The 23,828-nt window shown below is 34.5% G+C and overlaps 1 protein-coding gene across 4 annotated transcripts in view; it reads left to right on the forward strand.

The window, feature by feature from the left end:
* Ptprz1 (protein tyrosine phosphatase receptor type Z1) overlaps positions 1-23,828 on the forward strand; it is a 183,360-nt gene that overhangs the window by 94,092 nt on the left and 65,440 nt on the right. For all 4 annotated transcript variants that reach the window (XM_058572131.1, XM_058572132.1, XM_046422389.2 and 1 more), the window contains exons 3-8: positions 6,591-6,770; positions 8,803-8,954; positions 11,871-11,966; positions 12,438-12,504; positions 19,202-19,359; positions 19,504-19,654. In XM_058572131.1, the coding sequence (XP_058428114.1) occupies positions 6,591-6,770; positions 8,803-8,954; positions 11,871-11,966; positions 12,438-12,504; positions 19,202-19,359; positions 19,504-19,654 (804 nt within the window). The remainder of the gene's footprint in view (positions 1-6,590; positions 6,771-8,802; positions 8,955-11,870; positions 11,967-12,437; positions 12,505-19,201; positions 19,360-19,503; positions 19,655-23,828) is intronic.

A 23,828-nucleotide genomic window follows, 5' to 3' on the forward strand; every position in this document is an offset into this window, starting at 1 on the left:
ATGGTGCTGGAAATATTGGAAATCCATATGCAACAAAATGAAATTAAACCCCTATCTCTTACCATGCACAAAACTCAACTCAAAGTGGATCAAGGACTTAGGAATTAAACTAGATAACCTGCAAATAGAAGAAAAAAAATAGGCCCTAATCTCCATCAAGTCAGATTAGGCCCCAACTTCCTTAATAAGACTCCTATAGTGCAAGAATTAAAATCAAGGATCAATAAATAGAACAGATTCAAACTAAAAAGTTTCTTCTCAGCAAAAGAAACAATCAGTGAGATGAACAGAGAGCTTGCATCTTGGGAGCAAATTTTTACCCCTCACACATCAGATAGAGCACTAATCTTTAGGGTATATAAAAACCTCAAAAAGCTAAACACCAAAAATAAATAAATAACCCAATCAATAAATGGGCCAAGGAACTGAACAGACACTTCTCGGAAGAAGATATACAATCAATCAATAAATATAAAAAAACAATTTTCAACATCTCTAGGAATTAGAGAAATGCAAATCAAAACTACTCTAAGATTTCATCTCACGCCTACTACTCAAAACTACTCTAAGATTTCATCTCTCTCAGAAATTGCAGCTATTAAAAAATACAAAAAAACAATAAGTGTTGGTGAGGATGTGGGGGAAAAGGCACACTCGTAAACTGCTGGTGGAACTGCAAACTGGTGCAGCCAATATGGAAAGCAGTATAGAGATTTCTTGGAAAATTGGGAGTCGAACCACCATTTGACCCAGCTATCCCTATCCTCGGTCTATACCCAAAAGACTTTAAAACAGCATATTACAGCCACATCAATGTTTATAGCAGTACAATTCACAATAGCTAAACTGTGAAGTCAACCTAGATACCCTTCAGTAGATGAATGATAAAGAAAATGTGGTGAGTCTCGGCCAAACATGTGATTTCTGTCCTGTCTGTTATGGCAAGTTCTGAATAAATACCTTTTGTTTTATATATATATATATATATATATATATATATATATATATATATATATATATATAATGAAAATGTGGTATATATACACAATGGAATGTTATTCAGCATTAAAAGAGAATAAAATCATGGTATTTGCAGGTAAATGGATGGAGTTAGAGAATATAATGCTAAGTGAAATTAGCCAATCCCCAAAAACAAATGCTGAATGATTTCTTTGATTTAAGGATGCTGATTCATAATATGCTGTGGAAGGGGTGGGGGGTGGATGGGAGGATTAAATGAACTCTAAATAGGGCAATGGGGAAAAGGGGATGGTAAAAAACATCAATATTTGAAGGGAGGGGGCATAGGGGTAGGAAATATGGTGGAATGCAATGGTTATCATTACCCAAGTACATGTACACAAACATGAAGGATGTGACTCTACTTTGTGTACAACCAGAGAAATGAAAAATTGTGCTCTATTTGTGTAATATGAATTGTAATGCATTCTCTTGTCATATATAACAAATTAAAATTTTAAAAAAGAACACTGGTTTCATTTTTATAGTCACATACACCAAAGTTTGGATCAAAGTGATTCATTACTGATCGCTTTATACTGTTTAAATGACTTTGTAATTTTGGCTATTTGGTGTATTTGTTAGCATATAGAAAGCTAGTGATTTATAAGGTTATGCTTTACAGAGTGAAGTTTATACAAGTCAAGAATAGATACTACAAATATTAATAGGTCTTTATATCAATATTACAGCTAAATTTTCCTCTTCAGAATATGTTTATATATGAAACTGTGAAGATATAACCATTTTCTTACATCAAACCTGTACTACACACGAAAGTAATTAAGATTAAGAGCTATCTGAGGGTTTTTTTTTAATACTGTCTTGTTCTTTAAAGAACAGTTGGAAGTCTACAAATTCAAATCTTGTTAAATAATAGCAATTTGTGGTAACCTTGCAAAGAAATCAATATTTGAATCTGTTTTGTATTTTTGAGTTTTCAGTGAATCTCTGTCTTAGGTAATAACTAATATTACCTTATGTAATATTATTTTATTCATTTATCTGATATTTAAAGACAAGACGAAATAAGAAAGTAGAGAAAAGAAGGGAGGGGATGAATATTTTTTTCTTTCTTTCATTTGTGATTACTTACTTTTTTCTTCAAATGTTCAAAAACATGTTTTGCTATATTATTTTAATCATTTTTCTTTATTTTACTCTTTAGTTTTCCTCACTTCATATTTTTGTGTTGGTAACTGGTGCGGAAATATTTGTCCACCCAAAATGTTATGTAAAATGTGCTTCTGTTTAGAATGCTAATTGGTCAATATATGTAGCACATGAATTGATGGTTGGGTAACTCTAGATGTCTTCTCGAAGCTTTTATTCATTCAGCAAATGTTTATTTAGTCCTTAGGTGCTGGGCTCCAAAAATGGCGCTAAAATTATAAGAATAAGAGACAGACATATTGTAGTTCAAATAGGCACAACGATGTATAGATACATAACAACGAGTCCCACTATTATGTGTACTTATAGAAAATTTTTTAAAAAATATAAGCACAGGGATGCTGTTAAAAAAAAAAAAGAAAGAAAAAAGCACAAGACAAGTCGAGATGTCCATGAAAATGATCACTCATTATGCAGCCTTCCCTTCCTACCAACCTGTCTGACCAGGCAGCTCTGAGCCCCTTCCTCTGCCAAAGTCTCCATACTTCCCACTGGTCTGTGCAGGTCCCTTTGGTCCTCATTTTGTCTCTTTCTGTAGAATCCCTTGACATCCACTCCATTCTCTGGACTCCACTGGCCTGCTCACTGCTCTCTGAGCACTGCCTGAACTTTTCTGCCCCCCTAATTTTACTCAGCTCATCACTCAGCAGGACATATTCCATGATTCCCTCTCTCTGTCAAAATTCCATCCATTAAGGCCTGCCTTAGTGTACTTTTGCTGTCCTTGTTTACTTTCCTTCATCATAGCTACTCCTATGGAAATTGTGTATTTACTTAGTGTACCTCTCCCTTCTTGGATATAACAAACAATCAAGCAAATGAACTTACTACAGAGTCTGGAATTGCTTTGCATTCCACTTGGAATAAAGGGTGCATAGTATGCAAATATCGAATACTTTCATTTTATGCACAAAGATTATTTTACAAACATTTAATTTCTGTGATATGCCAAACTCAGTTTGGCAGTAGCGTGCAGATGAAGTAGACAAGTTCATGGACAAAATACAGACTGTTGAATGCTTCAATAGACTAATTAGCACAGGAAATTTATAGGAATGATACTAATCCAGGTGCATCCATGAGTGGATAAGGAAATGGATGAATATGTAAATGAATAATTTATCGTAGTTCTCTAGAGCTCCCATTTAGTACTCTGCAGTTCTCAGTAGACATATATCACCCTGATCATCTGCTGACACTCATCATTGTCCTAATTCTTTCTTCACAACATTCCCTAATAAAAAAATGTACTTAGGCACAGTTTAATTCTAACAAAATTTCTACACTGGCTATCTCAGATACATAATCCTAAGTCTTAACTACTACATGCACTAAAGTCTCCAATTGTTCCATTAAAAATATTAATTTGAGAATTTGTAGAATAATTCTTAAAAATAAGATTAGTCTACTACTTCAATATTTTAAGACATATAAAGTGTATATAATGCTTCTGTTACCTATGTTTTATTTCTTTGTGAAATTTTGGCACTCTATTAGCTAACTTCCATTGGTTTTCTATTCCTAGTGATTTTTTAAACATTTTTAAAAATGTGCTTTTTTAGAGTCTTTTGTATGAAGAATCTCTTAGGTTTTTATTTTTTCAAGACTTCTGTTTATCGGTCTTTCCACCAAAAATAAATAAATAAATAAAACTCTTTAATCCAGCTTTTTTCATTTTGCCTTTCAAGCTCAAAACTTAAGGAAGCACATTAAACCTACACTGTCTCAAGAATAGTGATCTAGAATTTTCTTGCACTTAAAACACTATTAAGTTACTCACAGCCATTGTGCTATAAGGTGTCAGACAACATGGAGTGCAGACTTGATCTTCCTTGATATCCATCATCAAAAGAACGGTAGAAACTATTCAACATACTTGTCACACAACAGTCAAATGAAACCTACATTTGACTTTTAATATGTTTCCTTAATTGGCCACGTGGGGTTGTTTTTCTTTTTACTATTTCATATTTAATCTCTGTGAAAAAGATCACCATTTCCTGTTTGTTTGATTCAACAAGTGTTTATTGAACAGCTACCTTGAATCAGTCTTTTTGTCAAAGGCACAGGTATGTGGAAAAAAATAAATAATCATAATTAGCATATTGGGAGAAGGAAAATAAAGTAAGCAGAGACTATGAAGGATGACCAAGATCAGAATGTATTTGCAGAAAGATTTTCTGGTGAGAAACACTAGAGCAGAGACCCAGCTGAAGCTGGAAAATGAGCCATCTAAGCCTTGCAGACCTTTGGAAGAGCATTTCAAGAAGCAGTGGCAGTGGGTGCCAAGCATTTGCATGCTCAAGGGACAGACTGGAGGCCACTGTAGCTATAGCAGGGAGATCTATGCAAAGTGATGGGAAATGAGAAACGTGAGGACCTGAGTGGTGGTGTGCAGGATCTCTTGCCCATGGTAATGAGGTTCTATTTTATTTAGAGTGAGATGGAACCATGACTTGTAATTTGGCATATTTTAAAAGATTATTTTAGTTACTTGAGTTGTATTGGTTTTCTTTTACTGCAAAACAAATCGCTATGTATATACTGATTTAAAACAACACATACTTATTACCTCAGGTTCTGTGGGTTGGGGTTTGGAGAAGAGGGACTGCTAAGCTGGGTTCTCTGCTCATTGTCTTAGAAACATGAGTTCAAGGTGTCTCATTTAAAGCTTGGGACCCTCGTCGAAGTTCATTCAGGTTGCTGGCAGAGTTCACTTGATAGACTTGTAGGACTGAGGTTCTGCTTTTTTGTTTGTTAGTCCTGTTTGTGAGCATGGGGGCACTCTCAGCTCTTAGAATTGGTTTGGTCCCTAGACACATCACCTCTCATAACCTCCTAACTCACATCGCCAGCAGGAGAACCTGTCATGCTTCCCCTCTCTCCACATGCTAAAGAATTTTCTATAACGTAACATAGTCACAGCATCAAGGTCCTCTTCACCTTTGCCAAAGAATGTGATCTGTTCAAAGGAATGACTCCCCATCGTATTCCCAGGTCCTGCCCACACCAAAGTGGAGGTTTTTGTACAGGGTGTGAAGACCAGAGAGTGGGGTTTTGGAATCTTATGATTCTACTTACTACTGGATTTTGGAAGGGGCAAAAGATGAAGCTATAGGTAGGCCTTTTGAAAGCACTGGAGATGTCTAAGTCTGTGCTTCTCAAAATTTCCTGTGTGTAGATCTCCTGGGGATTGTGTTAAAATATCCCATTAAGGGTATTGGGGGTATAATTGAAGGCAGACCATAAAGGCTTTACTGAAGGAGAAACAGGGGCATCTGGATGACTTCTAAGCTCAGAGGATGGAAAAGACTGCATGCAGGAGAAGCTTGTTTTAGAGCAGAAACCCAGAGTTCCAGTTTGGATATGCTAACTGTGAGATGCCATTTAGAATCCAAGTGGAAAATATCAGGAAATGCAATTAAAAAGAATAGATCTATTCATCACACTCAGTTTCATCAGAAATATAAAACTTCATGTTTCTGTGTATCACTACTATTTGACACTTCCAAAGTGTGCTTGGAATTTATTATACTATAATAGAAAATGTGAGCAATGAAAAGGACCTTATTGAGCAGTGTTTTCTTGTCCCCATGTCAAAGTTCTTTATAAGCAAAATCAAAATATCCATTATTCAAATCATTAAAACTATTCCTAGAAGCCAAAATACACATCATTGTGCATATTTAAAGTAACACTATACTCAAAACACTCTCTAGAAATAGAGCCAGGTTGTAAGTTTTTACCACTTACTAACTTTTGGTAAATACCCTACTATAAGATGCATCATCTGGTTTCTCCCTGACCATATAGGCAATTTCATGGTGTGACTAATTCTTATTTCTTTCCTGGGCTAAGTTATGCAAATTAGCTTCATTAAGTTATGAGAGGTGGCCCTTAGGTGGAGCTTGCATTGAAATTAGTCTTCTGATTCCCTTATCACAAAAAAAAAGACATGGGTTGTATAAAAGATGTGTTTATTTATAAATTTCCCTAAATCTCAATCATGGAAAAAAGACAGTGGGTCCATTGGGAGCCACTCCCACGGAGATGGCTAGGGATCTGAACTTTACTCTGGAGCTCTGGGCTGGTACTTACTACCTTATGTGACCACTAGACTTTCTAGTTATCTGAAAGAATGTGTCGCTGAATCAAGCCATTGTCAAACCACAAACTTGACATGGTTGTTCTATAGGCTATGGGATTTAACATTTAAAAAAAGGGCATTAAAACCCAGAATCTAAATCCAGGTATAATTGTTTTGTGAATTACTTCTGTGATATCCCAATTTTTCCTATATTGTACCTACATTTTTATATTAAATATTTTATAATATAAAATTTAGTTTTTACATGGTGATTGAAGAAACTAACTTTCTTATTCTTTTCTTTCCCTAGGAGCACTGAATCAAAAAAATTGGGGGAAAAAATATCCAACATGTAATAGTCCAAAACAGTCTCCCATCAATATTGATGAAGATCTTACACAAGTGAATGTGAATCTTAAGAAACTGAAGTTTCAGGGTTGGGATAAAGCATCCTTGGACAGCACATTTATTCATAATACTGGGAAAACAGGTACAGAGTGTGCATTTTGTTTCCCTTGAATATGTGTTTCAGACTAGAATATGTTTGGATTTCTTTCTTGTCATTTCCCTTGAATGATGTACTATGAATTGAATGGATATCATCAGTAGAGGATGCCAGATGGAAAAGAGAAAATTTAGAGATGTGGATGACATTTTAAAACTGTACAAAATAGTAAAATGAACAGTGTCATAGTGCCATGCTTTGCAATATCTTAACAGTGATCCTGCTACTTGGAGATGTGGAAAAGTTAATGTAATTATGTCTAATGTAATTTAATAACTCTGTCACTCTTCAGTCGCATAGTCAATCAAGATCTCCATACGTGGGCAGTATAACTTGATATTGCTGCTCAGCTCTATGCTGTATTTAATATTTGGATATGAAAAAGCAACTGACTATAATTGAAACTTAAGAAAAGAAATTATTAGCCCTTCTGTATACAAAGTTTAAACTTGTAAACCATCCTTAGACAGGACTTGTTAAGTGCCTATTTCTGAGACTATGTTTTCTTTAAAAAGCACATAAAGTACAACACCTTAAAAATTTGAAACAGTTTTCCAATCCAATTTACATGGACAAAATAATTTTCAGAATGTGACACTTTCCTTTTTTGATGATATATTTTAAATGAAACCATATAACAGGAAGTTATTTTTAAAAAAACTACACATTTGACATAAATTAGAAAAAATGTTTAAATTATAATGGAAGACCTGTTGGGAAGGTTTTATCATTAGCAAGTTTCTTCTTTGTTTTCCATATTTAAGTAGTACAATTATTTAAATGTAATAATTTAAAATCCCATGAGGGCAGGGACTTTTCTATATCAGTGCCTGATGCATCATAAGCACTCAATATTTGTTTAATGAATAACTAAGACAATTTTTACATGTTATATTATAAATTAAATAACAATAGTGTGTTATCCCAAATCTTGACATTTTTGATACCAGTTTTAAAGGGTGCTACAAGGCTAAGGCAGGTGATCTCTGCTTTATTTTTCTGAGGGCAGAGTGGTCAAGGACTTGACATACAGCCACACAGCTTGGGCTCACTACTTGGCCCTTCAAATGACAACATTGACAAGTTATTTCCATGTCTGCGACTCTCTCTCCTTATTGTGTGAGGATCAAATGATTGATATGCATAAAATGATGCAGTGCATGGTACTTCTAGGTGATAAATGTCAACTGTCATTGCTGTCATCACAGTTGTTGTACTTGTCTCCATCATCATTGTTACAATTCATAGAAGTTTGTATCTCCTAGCTGGCCAACAGTGACTTTTGCCTGGCAGAGTGAAGGTTGTTAAAATCTGAGACTTCAAAATCCTGCATTAGGTTCTCAAGAGAATTATTATTCTCCAGATGACTCTTAAAGTATAGTCAGATAACTTCTGCTGCAGGACTCACATACAGGGAAGTTGACCATTCTGATGGTCCACAGTCAGTTTCAAACATGATATGGCTCAAACCGCTTAGAAGGAAAGGGCTTTCCACCCTCCTTGGCACAGCCAAAGACCCAGGTTCTGGAGCCTGATGAAGCCTAAGCTGGAGCCTGGAAGGATAGAGATGGGACCCATGCAACAGCCTGAGCAAAAGTAGGGCAGGCTGACAGTGACAAGCAGGTGTCCCTCCAGGAGAGGGCTTTCCCTCTTTCAGCCCTGTTCCCTCTGCCTTTACTTTGTCCCTTCATTACCATCAAATACCTTAGGGAAGCAGAGCTTTGGGTGAATGCAGCCTCAGGACACCAAGTAGGGCAGTGAACTGCCATCCTCTGCGTTGGAGTCACACAGTACTTCTCTCTCCAGCTGTCTTTACCTCTTTAGAAGTAAGTACATGAAGTTTACTGTGCAGTACTACAGAGCTGAGCTTCCCAAACACTGAACAACTTTTAAAATCTATTGAGTTAATGATTTTCTTAATACATCTTAAATAGAAGGAAATTTAGTCGATATTCATTGTTTTGATTTTCAGAAACTTAGATGCAATTTCATTGATTTTTTGGTTGGTTTATTTTAGTGGAAATTAATCTCACGAATGACTACCGACTCAGTGGAGGACTTTCAGAAATGGTATTCAAAGCCAGCAAAATAACTTTTCACTGGGGAAAATGCAATACATCATCTGATGGATCAGAACATAGTTTAGAAGGACAAAAATTTCCACTGGAGGTAAGTCGCTAGTTCCACTGATTATAATATCATTTTCTAAATCATTTAGATTATATTTAGCATATAACTTGATTAATTTTTAATTTATAGTTATGTTTTGATCACCTGATGGATATCTGCCTTCCTCAGCAGACTAAGCTCAATGAGCATATGTTCCACCTTTGATTTTCCACTCCCATGTACCCAGAATGCCACCTAGTAGGTGATCAATAATACTGATGAGTAAATAATGTAGGAAGGAAAAAAGGGAGAGTTTTATCAATATATTGGAGAATTCTTTGATTTAAATCCTTTGATTAAAATGAGAAGAAAATCTTAAGCTTTAAAAGTAGTCTAATAAATTAATAACTAAATACCCAGTGAATACTTTAGAGAGTTTATTCTGGTTGATTTCTGGAAAGTAGTTCATTTTTTATCAAGAACTTTACATGGTTGATTCTCAGTATTCACTGTTTCAATTTGTAGCAGTTAAAAATATAGATATTTTCAAAAATTTATGTGAAAAGAATTATTTAAATAGTAAAAACCTGAAGGAAAAAGAATGGTTAAATGCATTATGATAAATGGTTAAATGCATATTATAGGTCTTGTAAAAAATCATGTTTTTGAATGATGTACAAAAAAGGTTTATCGTATTAATGCTTTTTAAAAAATATAAAGTAGCATATCTGATCTTCTGTTTCTAATTTTTTAAAACCTGAACAGGGACTGGGAATATTGTCTAAGTGAAAGAATTAGGTTTGAAAGTGGTTCCACCCCTTCTCACATGACATTAAACAAATTATTCAACTTAACCTAAGCTTCCATTTTTCTTCTGCGAAATTGACAGAGACCTGTCTTAAAAATTGCCATGGGGATTAAATGAAAAAATGAATTCATTCCTCTTAAAAAAATAATGGAGGGAAACCAAAAAAAGTTAAAAGTGATTTTTCCTAGGTGATGTCATTATAAATGCTCTTATTTTCTCCTTTAAAAGCCTCATTTTTTTCTAAATTGCCCATAATGAAACTATATTACTCTTATAATTCAAAAGTTACTATCAATAATAATAAAACTAGGGTGGATTCTCACTAAAGGGCTAAAAAAAACTTTTTAAAATGTGAATAAGCACATTCTCATTCATGGGTTAGATTTTGGAAAGCTTTATATATTAAATGTCCTTAAAGAAAAATATATTTATTAACTGTGACTTGTCAAAGAAATAAAAATGAACTCCTTAAATACATAACATCTTACTTTGGAGAGTTTAGCTTTCTCACAATATTGCCCATTTAAACAAAGATACAATAAAAAAAAATATTAACAAAAGCCCTGGTTAATCAAAATAAATACTACAGAATTTTTGTAATGAGCCCCATTTTTTTTTTAATTCAAAGGCCTCTCGACTTGGCCTCAGAAGTATGGTTTGTTTATTGGTGCATTATAGTTAAACACATGGATGGGATTGGCTGTTACATATTGGTACATGCACACAATATAATGATATAATTTAGCCAATATCACTTCTCAGCATTTCCCTCCTCCCTATTGTTTGTTTTTCAGAAAGTATTTTTTCATGTAACTGTAAGTAGGCATCCCAAGGAGCATCTGGACTTACTTTTTTTTTTTTTTCTCCCACATCCCACAATCAAATCTTCTCAATTCTCACCACAAATGATGTGGGAGGTCAGAAAAGTGTTTAAACCGCCGTTGTTTCTTATATGGACTTTTTAATGTTGCTGTCACTGGTCTCTTTCTCTCTCTCCAGTCCATCTCTTTCTGTCTATTCCTATCCCACCTGACCCCTCCTTGCTCCTGTTAACTGAAGTGCCTCAGTGTCAGCTGGGATGACCTCCCTGGCATGGCCCTGCCTACCTCTCCCATCTCATCTGTTCTTCTCTAGCTATTGATCCTCATCCTTTAGGAGTTAGCTTTGAAACACTTCTCTCAAAAGATGTTGGTGACATACCCACGGCCAGAGCCTTTGCCATCCTCTGCTTCACACACACTGTTTCTCCCATCAGAAAACCAACCACCCTTGAGTGTTCTACTTTTACCTAAATTATACCTCGGCATAGTTAAGTTACCTGAATTCCAAGCCCACATCCTGAGGAGCACCAAATTATAACTGGGCATAGAGACTGTTACAGACAGGTGTGTAGACTAAAGTAGAAATCAACAAGGATGGCTGCAGAGTATGAGAGGAGAATTAAAAATAGGAAACCTAAAATACTTTGTATTTTTGAGGTAGAAACAGAACCCTTAAGATTTTTACAATATGACATAATTTTACAATATGACAAAATTACTCGTTCTAAAGTGAAAAACAGTATGTTTTCAGGGAGAAACAGTCTCTTACTTCTCACACATGATGATTTATACATTCTTACACTTGACGGTTTATATATTTCTCAGTTCACAAAGGACAATTTATCAGAAAATTTTGTCATATGAAATCATAAAGTTTTATAATAAGTAGAAACTTGAAGTTTTCTAAATTTATTTTTTGAAATAATCGAATTATTAGCAGAAATCACAGTATGATAATATACAAAATGATATCTCCAAGTCATCAAGAAAGACTTTTGTAGTCAAGAAAAAATGAATCACATGTTTCAAAAAATTCCAGCAAAATAGTTAAAATAAACTTTGTTAATTTATTATATTTGATTATTGCTCTGAATTATTACTGTAATGCCCACTGATAAAATTTCAAAATGAAAATCGCTATTCTAGATATGTCTACCTTCATATTTCTTTTGTAAATGTGATTATGTCTACTCATAATTGATAAAATACTTTGAGAATATACAGAATATAGAATTATATCATTTACAGACTTTTCAAATAGAATTTATTGGTCAATTGTTTTATTAAGTCTCTCCCCTGACTTTTGTGAAAACCTTTAATATAACGAAACTATTATTACTTTTATAGATGCAAATCTACTGCTTTGATGCAGATCGATTTTCAAGTTTTGATGAAGCGGTTAAAGGAAAAGGGAGGTTAAGAGCTATCTCCGTTTTATTTGAGGTAATCATCATATATAGATTCAGAACAAACAATTCCTTTTTAAATCACATGAAATATTGACATGAAATATCAAGGTACACTTTATTACGACCTTACAGTGGTAATTGGTGGTCATCTTTTTAAATGATAATAAAGAATATAAGGGGACTCTTATTTTCGTTACTTGGGTGGGTTTCTTCCAACTGGAGCAGACTCTTCTTACAAGTACACAGATTTGCTTACTTGTTAATGTAAAGTGTCAAAATTAAATAGCAGTATCTGTGAATTGGGACATTTAAAATTTTACTTTCTAAATAGAAAATGTAAGCTACCTAGTTTTTGTTTGTTTTTTACCTTGATATGAAAAAAAAAAAACAGTGTTTGGAACACAGTTTTAGATACTTAATATGGAATTCAATAATCTTTACATTTTTATTGAACAGTTAGTCAATCATTTTATCCTGTTTTTAGAATGCCATTCTTCTTTAACAGGTTGGAATAGAAGAAAATTTGGATTATAAAGCCATCATTGAGGGAGCCGAGAGTGTTAGTCGTTTTGGTAAGCTACTTAGAGAAATATCTTTCTTCAAGATTCTACTTGGGTGTATGTGAATTTTTACAATATGACAAAATTACTTGTTCCAAAGGTGAAAAACAGTATGTTTTCAAGGAGAAACAGTCTCTATTTCTCACACTTGATGATTTATACATTCTCACTCTTGACAGTTTATACATTTCTCAATTCATAAAGGACAATTTATCAGAAAATTTTGTCATATAAAATCATAAAGTATTATTGCAAGTAGAAACTTGAAGTTTTCTAAATTTACGTTTTGAAATAATCTAATTACATTATGCATTTAAATGGATTTATCTAATCTGCCTCTGCACTTATACATCTCCAAAGACTCTAAGTTATAATATAAAACCAATTAATTTTACAAAAATTATATTTTAAAGTGAAAAAGGAATTGCAACTCAAGTTAAAATTTATTCCCTGTAGTTTTCTTGAGAAATCCTTTGATTCACCAGTGTGAGGAGATAAGATTTTTGCAAGAAGGCAAAGGCTCACATAGAACAAGATGGAATATACTTTGATCTTGTTCTGCCAAAATCTCATGGATCTTATCATTAGTCAAAGAAAATGCTTTTGACAACATTGGCAATAGACTACAAACTATTGTTATTGTTGTTCTATTTTTATTAAGTATCTATGCATTTGGTATTAATGCAGCCCTGAGTTATCAATAAAATGAGGATTATGCCTCGCTGGAAAGCTGCAAAATTTGAAATCAGAAACAAGGCTCATACAGATTCTTTTCTCAAATGCAGAAACCTGGCCAAAAATTGATTCATCTTTGTCCATTACATGTGCAGATCTGAACTGACCGAACTTTTCAGAAGTCAGGAATATGTGAACCCCTGTAGTGTGGTGGTTCCTTTTTTTTAAAGGTGTAATCAAATGCAAGATGAAGCTGACATCTCCCTCCATCTAACTAGATTGAAAATTCAATGCTGAATTCTATAAGCTACACTTAATTTCCTTCTCAGTGAGTCAGAGAGGGGATTCAATCCAAACTGAAAGAAGGCAGCTAGTTTGAATTCCAATACTTAAAAATACACAAAATATGAATTCTGAATGTTCCCATGCCTTGCTACCAGCCTGTGGGGATGATCAAAGTGACTTAATCCTGACTTGCATAACTGTGAGACCTTCACTTTCTTTCATAATCTTTTTTAGTTATTTCTGAGAGATTCTGGGAGGGTGTGCCTTAGAATAAATTTACTTCTGTTCTTTTGACTAAGGTTTCTGTTTTAGTATCTGCTGTCTGCAAGCCTTCAAAGGAAGCACTTCATGAGAGCCACAGTTGCCACATTACCTCCCTGAGAATATGTATGCTCTAAGAGTATTATTCTGCCTGTATCCTGGCTCTTAATTTGAAAGCAGAATTACTAGTATCTCAGACTGAGACACTAGTCAGGTCTTTGTCTTTCATCTCTCTGCCCAGCTACCTGTGCACCAACTTCCAAGCTCCTCTTTTCCCCCAAACCCAGATCTTCTGTGCCTATAAGTCCCACCCTCCACCACATATTTAATATTTCAATAGATTCATCAAAGTTCCTTAGGCTAAGCAGTTGGTAGGTGTTAGTAACAGGATTTATATCCTTATCTGTTAGCAAAATTTGTGCCACTATATTGAGAAGATTTATATTAGTTGTGTATTTCAAAACACATATGAAATACTTGCCAGTTGCATTTGAATGCTTATTAAGTATGATCTGTCCAAACTGAGTCCTTCTAAAGTTAAATATTTCTATTTTGATATTTCTGGAATTAAATCTAGTCCTGTTTTAAAAGTCTAGAATATCCACTAGGGCCCAATAAACTGAAGACGTCCCAATATTGGCTCTCAGCCATCACCATAGGAATGAAGAATTGAAGGCAGTTCTTGTTTTTAGAAGAGACTCTGGAAGCACTAGCTTCCTGTTCTTCTCCATACAGTGTGAGTTATCTAAAAAAAAAACAAAAGAAACTTTACAACCATCATTTAGATTACACAATATATCTTATTATTATGTAGGATAGTTGTTCACTTCCTACAGTCAGCCCTAAGAGACAAATTCCATTGATCTTTCCCTTTATCATCTGTCCCCTTTAAAGTTTTCCTTCTTTCCATTATACCTACTCTATGTTAGACATCAGTCTTCCCATGGAGTGGAGAGAGAAATAGTGATTTTATATGATACAAATATAATAATATATTAATATTCCCCAAGCCCAGATCTCAAAAATGAGAACTGTTAGTTGAACTCTTTCCAATTGCAAGACACATCCACTTAGCATCAATGACCATCAACTGGGAGATCTTGACAGAATGGCTTATGGTGCCTTCTTCACCACAAATGCAATCCAGGAATTTGTATATTGAAAAAAATCTTCATGGGCAGTTTTGATTTGGTTCTATCTTAAATAACATTGTCCTAATTAATAGGAGTTGATTTTAAGTCTTTGCTAACTCCTCTTCTTGGGTGCATGGCGTGTTCTTGTCTTGTCTTTATCTCTCTCTTTCTGTCCTTCTCCATATTTCTTCCTTCACTACCAACCTTCCCACAGAAGGATATGGTCAGTTGGGTGGTTAATCCTGAAATATACAGTTAGGCAAATGGTGATTGCATGAATGTATGACTGGGCCCAAATAGAGCAGCGTAGGCTCAGGTGTGATTCTCTCTTGTGTGCTTATTTAGATGAAGCTCATGATTTATTTTCCAAACCCCCCAAACATCACCATTGTCCAGTTTTCTCAGGTGATGATGCAGTAATTGAAAAGCACTTCTGTAATTGAAAAATCTTGTAATGGCTAGGACGGGAGCTTGGGACAAACATGTAAATACAACAAACTGTATGAAATTGTTAACACGTACATAAGGGAGGCTAGATGGTGGCTACTGGGGTACAGAGACTGGAAAAATGGCTTCTATGTTGGGAAGAGAGATAAGAAAATTAAAACTCTCTTTCTTATGATTATTTTTTTTCCACTTAACTTTTCCCCCTTTAATCTCTTTCCCAATTTTAAGAAAATTCTCCACTTCACATTCCTGCCAAGGTCTCACCTTTGCTCTCCTTTCTCTGGCCACTAGCAATTCTGGCATCAGTTCATTTCCTGCATCATTTAGCAGTGAGTCCATTTCTGCTTCTATTTAATTAGCATTTTCCACACTCACTTCCACAAGACATCTGTAAGATAAATTTTGTCTTCAGTATAGGAATGAACAAATGCAGTCCACTGACAATCAAGAAAAGAGATTGCTAACTCACAAAAATGTTAAGATACTAAAAAATATGAATCATAAACTGGAAAATCTTCACAGATTAAAAAAAAAGTAATAAAATAAATGTTCTCCTCAATTTCTGTGAACTTGGATCTGACTCTGAATTCTGATATTGGAAGAAAAAACGTATTTTAGACGTTAACTTATTAATCCATTAAACCAAACATAAGTGTGAACTTTCCAGTGGATGAAACTAGATTTAAGTCATATCTGTACGATGCTGTCAATTTGGTCAAGTTTTTTAAGATTCAGTCTTTAATTCAGACTGGAGTCAGTAATCTTTAACTTCAGTTGTTAATAGTACCCACAAAAAGGGTTATTTGAAAGGCAAAACCTTGCAAAGACTTCATTTTACTTGGGGTTTTCAGCACTGGCTGCATGTTTGCATCACCTAAAGAAGCTGTAAATGCTTAATTCCAGGCCCCACTGCTAAAGACTTACATTCAAGTGGTCTAGATTAAAGTCTGAGTCACTGGCACTGTTTCAAAGCTCCCCAGGTGACTGTGACAACTGCCCTACACCATACCGCCTCAATTAAACTAGATTAAATTCGCTTCAGGAATTATTTTCTAATGACCTAAATCTCTTAGGGCAGAGGACATGCACTGGGCTGGGTAGTTAGAAGGAGAAGAAAATGAGTGAGACAGATCTGGCTGGTAAGCAAATTGCTCCCACAGGCATGAGGGCCGGTACACAAATGTCTAGGTGGTCAACACAGGACTGTTGACAAGCACTGTTGGAGAGACACAAAAATAAAAATGGGACTATTTAATGAGACATATAAATTTAGATGGTTTCAAGTTCTAAGGCCAGGCAGCCTACTTAGGAAAGCTCTACCAATTTTTGCATAATAATTCTCTACTCTTGATACAAGTTAATATGTAATAATAAATAAATATGTGTGTATATATATATATATATATATATATATATAGAGAGAGAGAGAGAGAGAGAGAGAGAGAATAGTGTACATATATAAACGTGTATGTGTATATTGTATACAGAATATATTTTCTACTCTTTGACTTATCTTTTTACTCTGAGACTATTAATAGATAGTGAGTCCATTTCTGCCACTTTATTTAATTAGCATTTTCCACATTCACTTCCACAAGACATCTGTAAGATAAACTTTGTCTTCATAAAAATGAACAAATGCAATCCACTGACAATTAAGAAAAGAGAATGCTAACTCACAAAAATGTTAAGATACTAAAAATGTGAATCAGAAACTGGAAAATCTTCACAGATTAAAAATAATAAAATACATGTTCTCCTCAATTCCTGTGAACTTGAATCTGACTCTGAATTCTGATATTGGAAGAAAGGAAGTATTTTAGAAGTTAAGTTATTAACCATTCAACCAAACATAAATGTGAACCTTCCAGTGGATGAAAGAAGATTTAAGTCATATCTGTACAATGCTGTCAGTTTGATCAAGTTTTTTAAGATTCAGTCTTTAATTCAGACTGGAGATTGTAATCTGATTAACAGGTACTAAAATGTATCATTTTGTCCTTTTATGAGTGATAGTTTTGTATGCCATTTCGGAAATCTCAGTGTGCCGTAAGGTTATCTTTCCCTCTAGAGGTGTTTTTATTTCTGTTCACTTATAAATCTATTTGGAATTGATTTGTATTTATAATTTGAAATAGGAAATTGATTCACTTTTTTCCATAAGGATAATCAATCAACACAACACTGATAATTAGTCCATCCATTCCATACTACCTAAGGATTTTTCTATCACACAAGTGACTACGTATGTACAGGTCTGTGCTCTCCATTCTATTCCATTGTTCCTTTGCCTGTTTCTACACAAATATCTCACTATCATGATTTTCACTGATTTGTGTAATAGATTTTCCTACTTGATAAGAAAAGTTCTCTGGCACTTTTACTGTTCAAGGTTGTCTCATCTTTTCTTTGCATTTCTATTTTAATTTTAAAATCAGAATCTCATTTAACACAAACATGCACAGATGCACACCTTTCTGGGATTTTTATTTTTTAAGTTTTTTTTTCAATCCATACGTCAATTTGGGGAAAAGCAACACCTTCTGCAACACTGAAGCTTCAAACTGATGAACTTTTTAATGTATGTCCAACTTTTTAAGGTTTTATTTAATTCCCCCAATAATGTTTTCCAGTATAGATGTTTTACACCTCATTTATTGGGTTTTCTTGTAAGTATTTGATATTTTGTTGCCCTTTTAAATCATATTGTTGTACATTTTATTTTCTGCTACATAGCAATACAGTTGGTTTTTTATTAATTAATTTATTTTTTAAAGTATATATGACAGCAGAATGCATATTGATTCATTGTACACAATTGCAGCACAACTTTACATTTCTTTGATTGTACATGATATAGAGTTGCACCATATGTGCAGTCATACATGTGCCTAGGTTAATGTTGTCCACCTCATTCTGCCATCTTTCTTGCCCCTATGCAACCTCCCCTACCATCCCTGCATCCACTTACAAGAGAGAACATTTGGCCTTTGTTTTTCTGGTATTGGCTTACTTTGCTTAGCATAATATTCTCCAACTCTATCCATTTACCTGCAAATGCCATAATTTTATTCTCTTTCAATGCTGAGTCATATTCCATCATGTATATATACCACAATTCTTTATTCATTCATCTATTGAAGGGCATCTAGGTTGCTTCCACAGTTTAGCTATTGTGAATTGGATTGCTATGAACATTGATGTGGCTGTGTTACTATAGTATGCTGATTTTAAGTCCTTTGGATATAGACAGAGGACAGTAGTTGGTTTTTGTATATAGGTCTTAGGTACAGTGACTTTGCTAAATTCATTAATTCTGATGGCCTGTAAATTGTGTTCTCTATTTTACATGCACAATTATGTTACTTTCAGAGTGTCCTGACATCATTTATTCCTTTACAATCCTTGTAAGTTTTATCTCTTTTATAAGCAATCTCTTACATGATTGCTCAGTGTTAAATAAGAGTGGTATAGCAAGACATCTTTGTCTCAGTCTTGATTTCTAGGGGAAAAGCTTTCAATAAATCAACCTTATATATGATGTTCATTACAGGCTTTTGAATAAAATAAGGTGCCTTTGTATTTCTATGAACTGAAATTACTGAGTTGTATCAAATGATATAACTGTACCTATTGAGATGATCCTATGATTTCTGAATATTTTTGTATATAAAATATTCTCTTTGGCATCATATGGCAAAGATAAGACATAAACACTTTGCAGTGATATATTTAAGGCAATTTAGAGTATGCTAGATTTATCTCACAAATGTTCTTAAATTTCAGTTCTTAAAATTTCAGTTCTGATTATATGCATAGCCAAGCAGGTGTCTCTGTTTCCTAGAAGCTTTAACTAGCTAAGTTCCAGTGTTGGTATTCCATCTGAGATGTATATTATTGCTTTGTAGGGAAGCAAGCTGCCTTAGAACCATTCATTTTGCTGAACCTTCTTCCAAACTCAACTGACAAGTATTATATTTACAATGGCTCCTTGACATCTCCTCCCTGCACGGACACTGTTGAATGGATTGTTCTTAAAGATACAGTTAGCATCTCTGAAAGCCAGGTAATCTTGGAAAGTCACATTAATGAAGTCATTTGAAGCAGTTTAAAAGGAGTTATTTTCTACCTTTATTACAGAGTATCTGTTTTAAACAGCTTACTGATGGCTTTGAAGCAGGTATATTAAATTATCTGATCTTCTTTCCAGTTGGCTGTATTTTGTGAAGTTCTCACCATGCAGCAGTCTGGTTACGTCATGTTGATGGACTACTTACAGAATAATTTTCGGGAACAACAGTACAAGTTCTCTAGACAGGTGTTTTCCTCATACACTGGAAAGGAAGAGATTCATGAAGCAGGTATGTATTGAAATAGAAGTTTTCTACAACCCTCACAGATTCAGTGTGGATAGTAATTTGAGTATAATGAACAACATACAGGTTTTATAGTTTTAGAAATATTTTAATTAGCTTTATAACATTGGGTAAGATATTGAGCTCCGAATCCCAGTTACCACATCTCCAAAATGGCAACCAGAAAAATTCATTATTCCCCATATGAATAATCCCAATCTACAGATGAAGAAAAAAACTGAGCAGTATTTCCAAAGCACACAGTAATAAGTGACAGAGCCACATGAAGCCCTCCAGATTCACTTTACAGAATCTTCCTGGGCAAGAGCTGTAATAGAGAAGTTAATAAGAGATAGGGGAGCTTGGGGAGATCCTTGTGCGTGGAGTAATCAGGGGACCTCCTTCACAGAACCACATTTGAAGTCAGACTCTTCACACATGATTTGAGTTTTAAAGTATTCACTGTGTTGCTAGCTTCTGAGGAAGAACCTAGCACCTAACAGGTGTTGAAAATGAATGTGCTGAATTATTAATGAATTAAAAACGAGTCTTCCACCCAGTTTCCTTTATTAGAGAAAGGAAGTTTACTTTGGTCTGACCCAGCCAATGGAGCCAATGCCAGGGATGGTGGGGACAGAGGGGCAGTCCCAAGAGTGTTCTTTGTGTCTTTTGAAGCTGACACAGCAGTCAGAAACCTTCAGAAATGTGCAGAGGACACAATAAGATATATCTACTGACATGTCCTTTTCATTTATATTGAGGTTATATTCGTTCATGAAAAAAATAGTTGAAGTGGCCTTTGCTTTGGGGACTTAAAGTTTTTCCAAGTAGACAGTCTTCTTTGATCTAAGCCCTATGCTGTATTTTTTGCCATGTATAATGTGAAATTAATAATTGACTTCTTTTGAAGATTGGGCATTAAAACAGTATACTTGTAATGTTTTAATGTAGTACTTGCAAGAATTATTTGTCCTTTAACAAAAATAAATAGAGATCAAGACAACAATGATGAATGGCTGCATTTAATGTGACATTAAATTTCAAATTAAATTGCCCAAAAGTGAGGAAATTTAATTATATTTCTTCCAGCAATACTAAATTCTATAATATCCTTTTGGGTAAATAACAGACAATTGTTACAAAAAGAAAATAGATTGAACCTCCTTCTTTTCCAAAATGCAATGACCAAATAACAAAATGAACAAATAATATTTCTTTTCTTTCCTGTACTTTTTTCAATTATACTTTTTGAAACACTTCAGTAGCTTCACATTTCTTCTAGAATAAGATGCAAGCTGCTAATGCATGGTAGTTCCTGATTAGAGCTTACTAGTTTTAATGTTTACCCTCCCCAACTGTCTTCCTGCAGATAGAAAAGTGCACTCTCCAAGTCCAGCTCTGGCCCAGGCACAGGACTTTACACTTGAGGATGCACCCTGCCCTTAGAATATGAAGTGAACGATGTTCAGTTGCACTTGTACAGTGTGCCCGAGTGTTCCCACATTCTGTGCATCCAGACATCATCCAAATCACCCCACAATGGCAGATATCTACCTGAGTGCGTGTTTACTTCCCCTACTGAGCTCTGAGGCCCAGGAAACAATAAGTAACTAAGTCTTTTATCTCTTTACTTCCATTGCTCAGCTAAGTAAAGCTCACATTCACTGAATATTCAGTGCATGCCCAAAAGAATCCATTTCCATGTAATAAAAACATATCAGATTACACTTGATGGGTTCTTTCTGCACTACTTAATGTGCACACTTATATGTAGTTCTGAGTTAATGTAGATCATCATTGTTTCACAGTTAAATGTTAAAAGCTTAAAATAATAATAGCAGAAACCATAATAGCTATCATGTATTATATGAATTTATCAGGCATTGAAGTATAGAATATTTGATTTAAACCTCTTGTCATGCATTTAATGACATGGGCCTCATTTTTCTCATTTCACAGTCTGGGTAGCTGAAGTTAAGTGGGTTGCCCAAGATAACACAAATGGAAAGGGATAGATTCAGTGTTTGAACCTGGGTGTCCTGATGTTTAAGTCTTCCAAAGCTTTCTCCACCATGCTTTATACTTATAAAGGAGTGTAATTTCAGCATACTTGATTTTATAATAAAAACTGATGACCTGAAAGATACAAAACTTAAAACATATAGTATTGGCTTTGGAGTGCCTTGTTAATCCTAGGGTCAAACACAGGAGCAACACTTTCTAAACTACTTGGATCTTTCAAGTTACATAAATCTGTGATTGGACCTATAAAGGATGAAAGCAATTTCCTTGAGTGGAGCTTGTGGGAATCAATCTTATTTCCATAGACCACATGTGTGTGTTGTCACAGAATTTCCTATCCCTGTGGCAACACTCTTATGGCTGTCAGAGGAAGAATAAATAAATGATTGATCACCTGTTTGTGACTTGGTTCTACAATAATTAAATAGTAGAGCTAACTAGGGAAAAACAGCTATTCAAACTAGACTCACTCATTTAAATTGAAGTGAGTTACAAAATGCAAACTTTTTAAAAAATAAATTTTATAATAAAAATGTACATTCATAGGCTGTTTCAGCTGGGTACCTATTCCTAGATACAGCAATTGTCCAGCGTCCTCAGGAAGCTGTCAAGCAATCATTTTAGCATGTTTGTATTGTGACTAAAGATTTAGGCATCTCACCAAGAAATCTATGTACAATCTAGAAAGCATTATTTATAAAGTGTTATTTTTTATCATATATCCTTAGGATAAGCAAAAAATACTAGTTTTTATTAATATTATTTTTATGTCTTTAAGATCATCCGTTTTATTCTAAAATTAGGTTACGCAAACCCATCTCTCCTGCAGTCTCTGTTGCTGGATCCCAGAGCACTGGCCCTCACATTTTTCTGACCTTGCTCTTTGGTCAGTCTTCCTTGCAGATTCTCAGCTTCTACCCTTATACTACTTCAGTTTTCATGGCGTTTTAAGGTTGAAGAATTAGCTTGACCCTAAATCCTTAAAACTTGCTTACCCATTCCAATCCCAGTGAGCTCAGCAATCAAAGGGCTCTATACTTAACAAGACATATCACCACAAGAGGGGCCAGAAGTGGTAAAGAATGCCTTTTAAAGAAATCTGGTACACAGATTGTATGCACATTTATTATCTTAAAGCTCCAACTTTATAAAAATATGTGATTTTTGAGGTTGCAGTGACATCTGCCTATTAGAAAACTCAGGCTATATCAGTTGGATGCATCTTAGCTGTGCCGGTAAATATTCAATCAACTATCATTTTTATTTAATGTGAGCCACTGTCAAATATTAATTGACTCATATACCACCACTCATCACAAGGCTATCCCTATTCTCCATCGCTGAAAGTTGTCCTTTCTGCTGAACCATCACAATCTCCTTCCGGCAGTCATATGCCACCCCATTCCTGTTTTCTCTTATCTTGCTTCAGAGGTCTTTATTTCCCAGTCTTGGTTTCTTGATGGATCTCTACCTGACAGATTTCAGTATTTCCTGTAGCACCTGAAAAAGTACTTGATTGGTAGTAAGATCCCTCTCAGACTCCTAGATGAAGGAAGAGCAAATGGGTGAATTAAAGAATTGGCAGAGACTTTCTTATTAGCCTTTGGGGATATGAAGAGTATATGTGTTGGTAACAGCAAGCACAGGAGGGATGAATGGCCTTAGATGTCCAGACAGTTCAGAACCAAGGTCTTTGTTGGGTGCATTTTAAATAATTAAAAAATTTCAAAGCCTTCAAAAGAATATGATACAGCTGTAATTCATATTCACAATTGAAGATGGTCCAGGGGAAAAAAAAATGTAATTTTAAAGGCATAGCTTGTCTATCCCATAACAAAATTAAGAAATAGTTTCCTAGTGACTGAGAAAAAAGAAATAGTTTCATAATTCACTTTCTTCATTTTAACTTACTGAATATTCAGCTAAAATTATTATTGTATTTAACAATAATAAACATTCATCATATCAAGGTTATTATATAGTAAGTTTTGCAGATTCTCATTGCAAAACATTCTGCATTTACTTAACTCACAATAAAAAATGAGCTACTATTTATTTGCAGTAGAAAAGGAGGAGTTGTGAATCTGTAGAATTTTTGAGCTGTTGTTCACAAACTGGAACAAGTCTTGCTTTTTCAACTGTGAATATTTGCATTCAA

The sequence above is a fragment of the Marmota monax genome, unplaced genomic scaffold, assembly GCF_021218885.2.
Source record: "Marmota monax isolate L192 unplaced genomic scaffold, Marmota_monax_Labrador192_F-V1.1 WCK01_AAM20220418_F8-fsc00027, whole genome shotgun sequence".
Lineage (NCBI taxonomy): Eukaryota > Metazoa > Chordata > Mammalia > Rodentia > Sciuridae > Marmota > Marmota monax.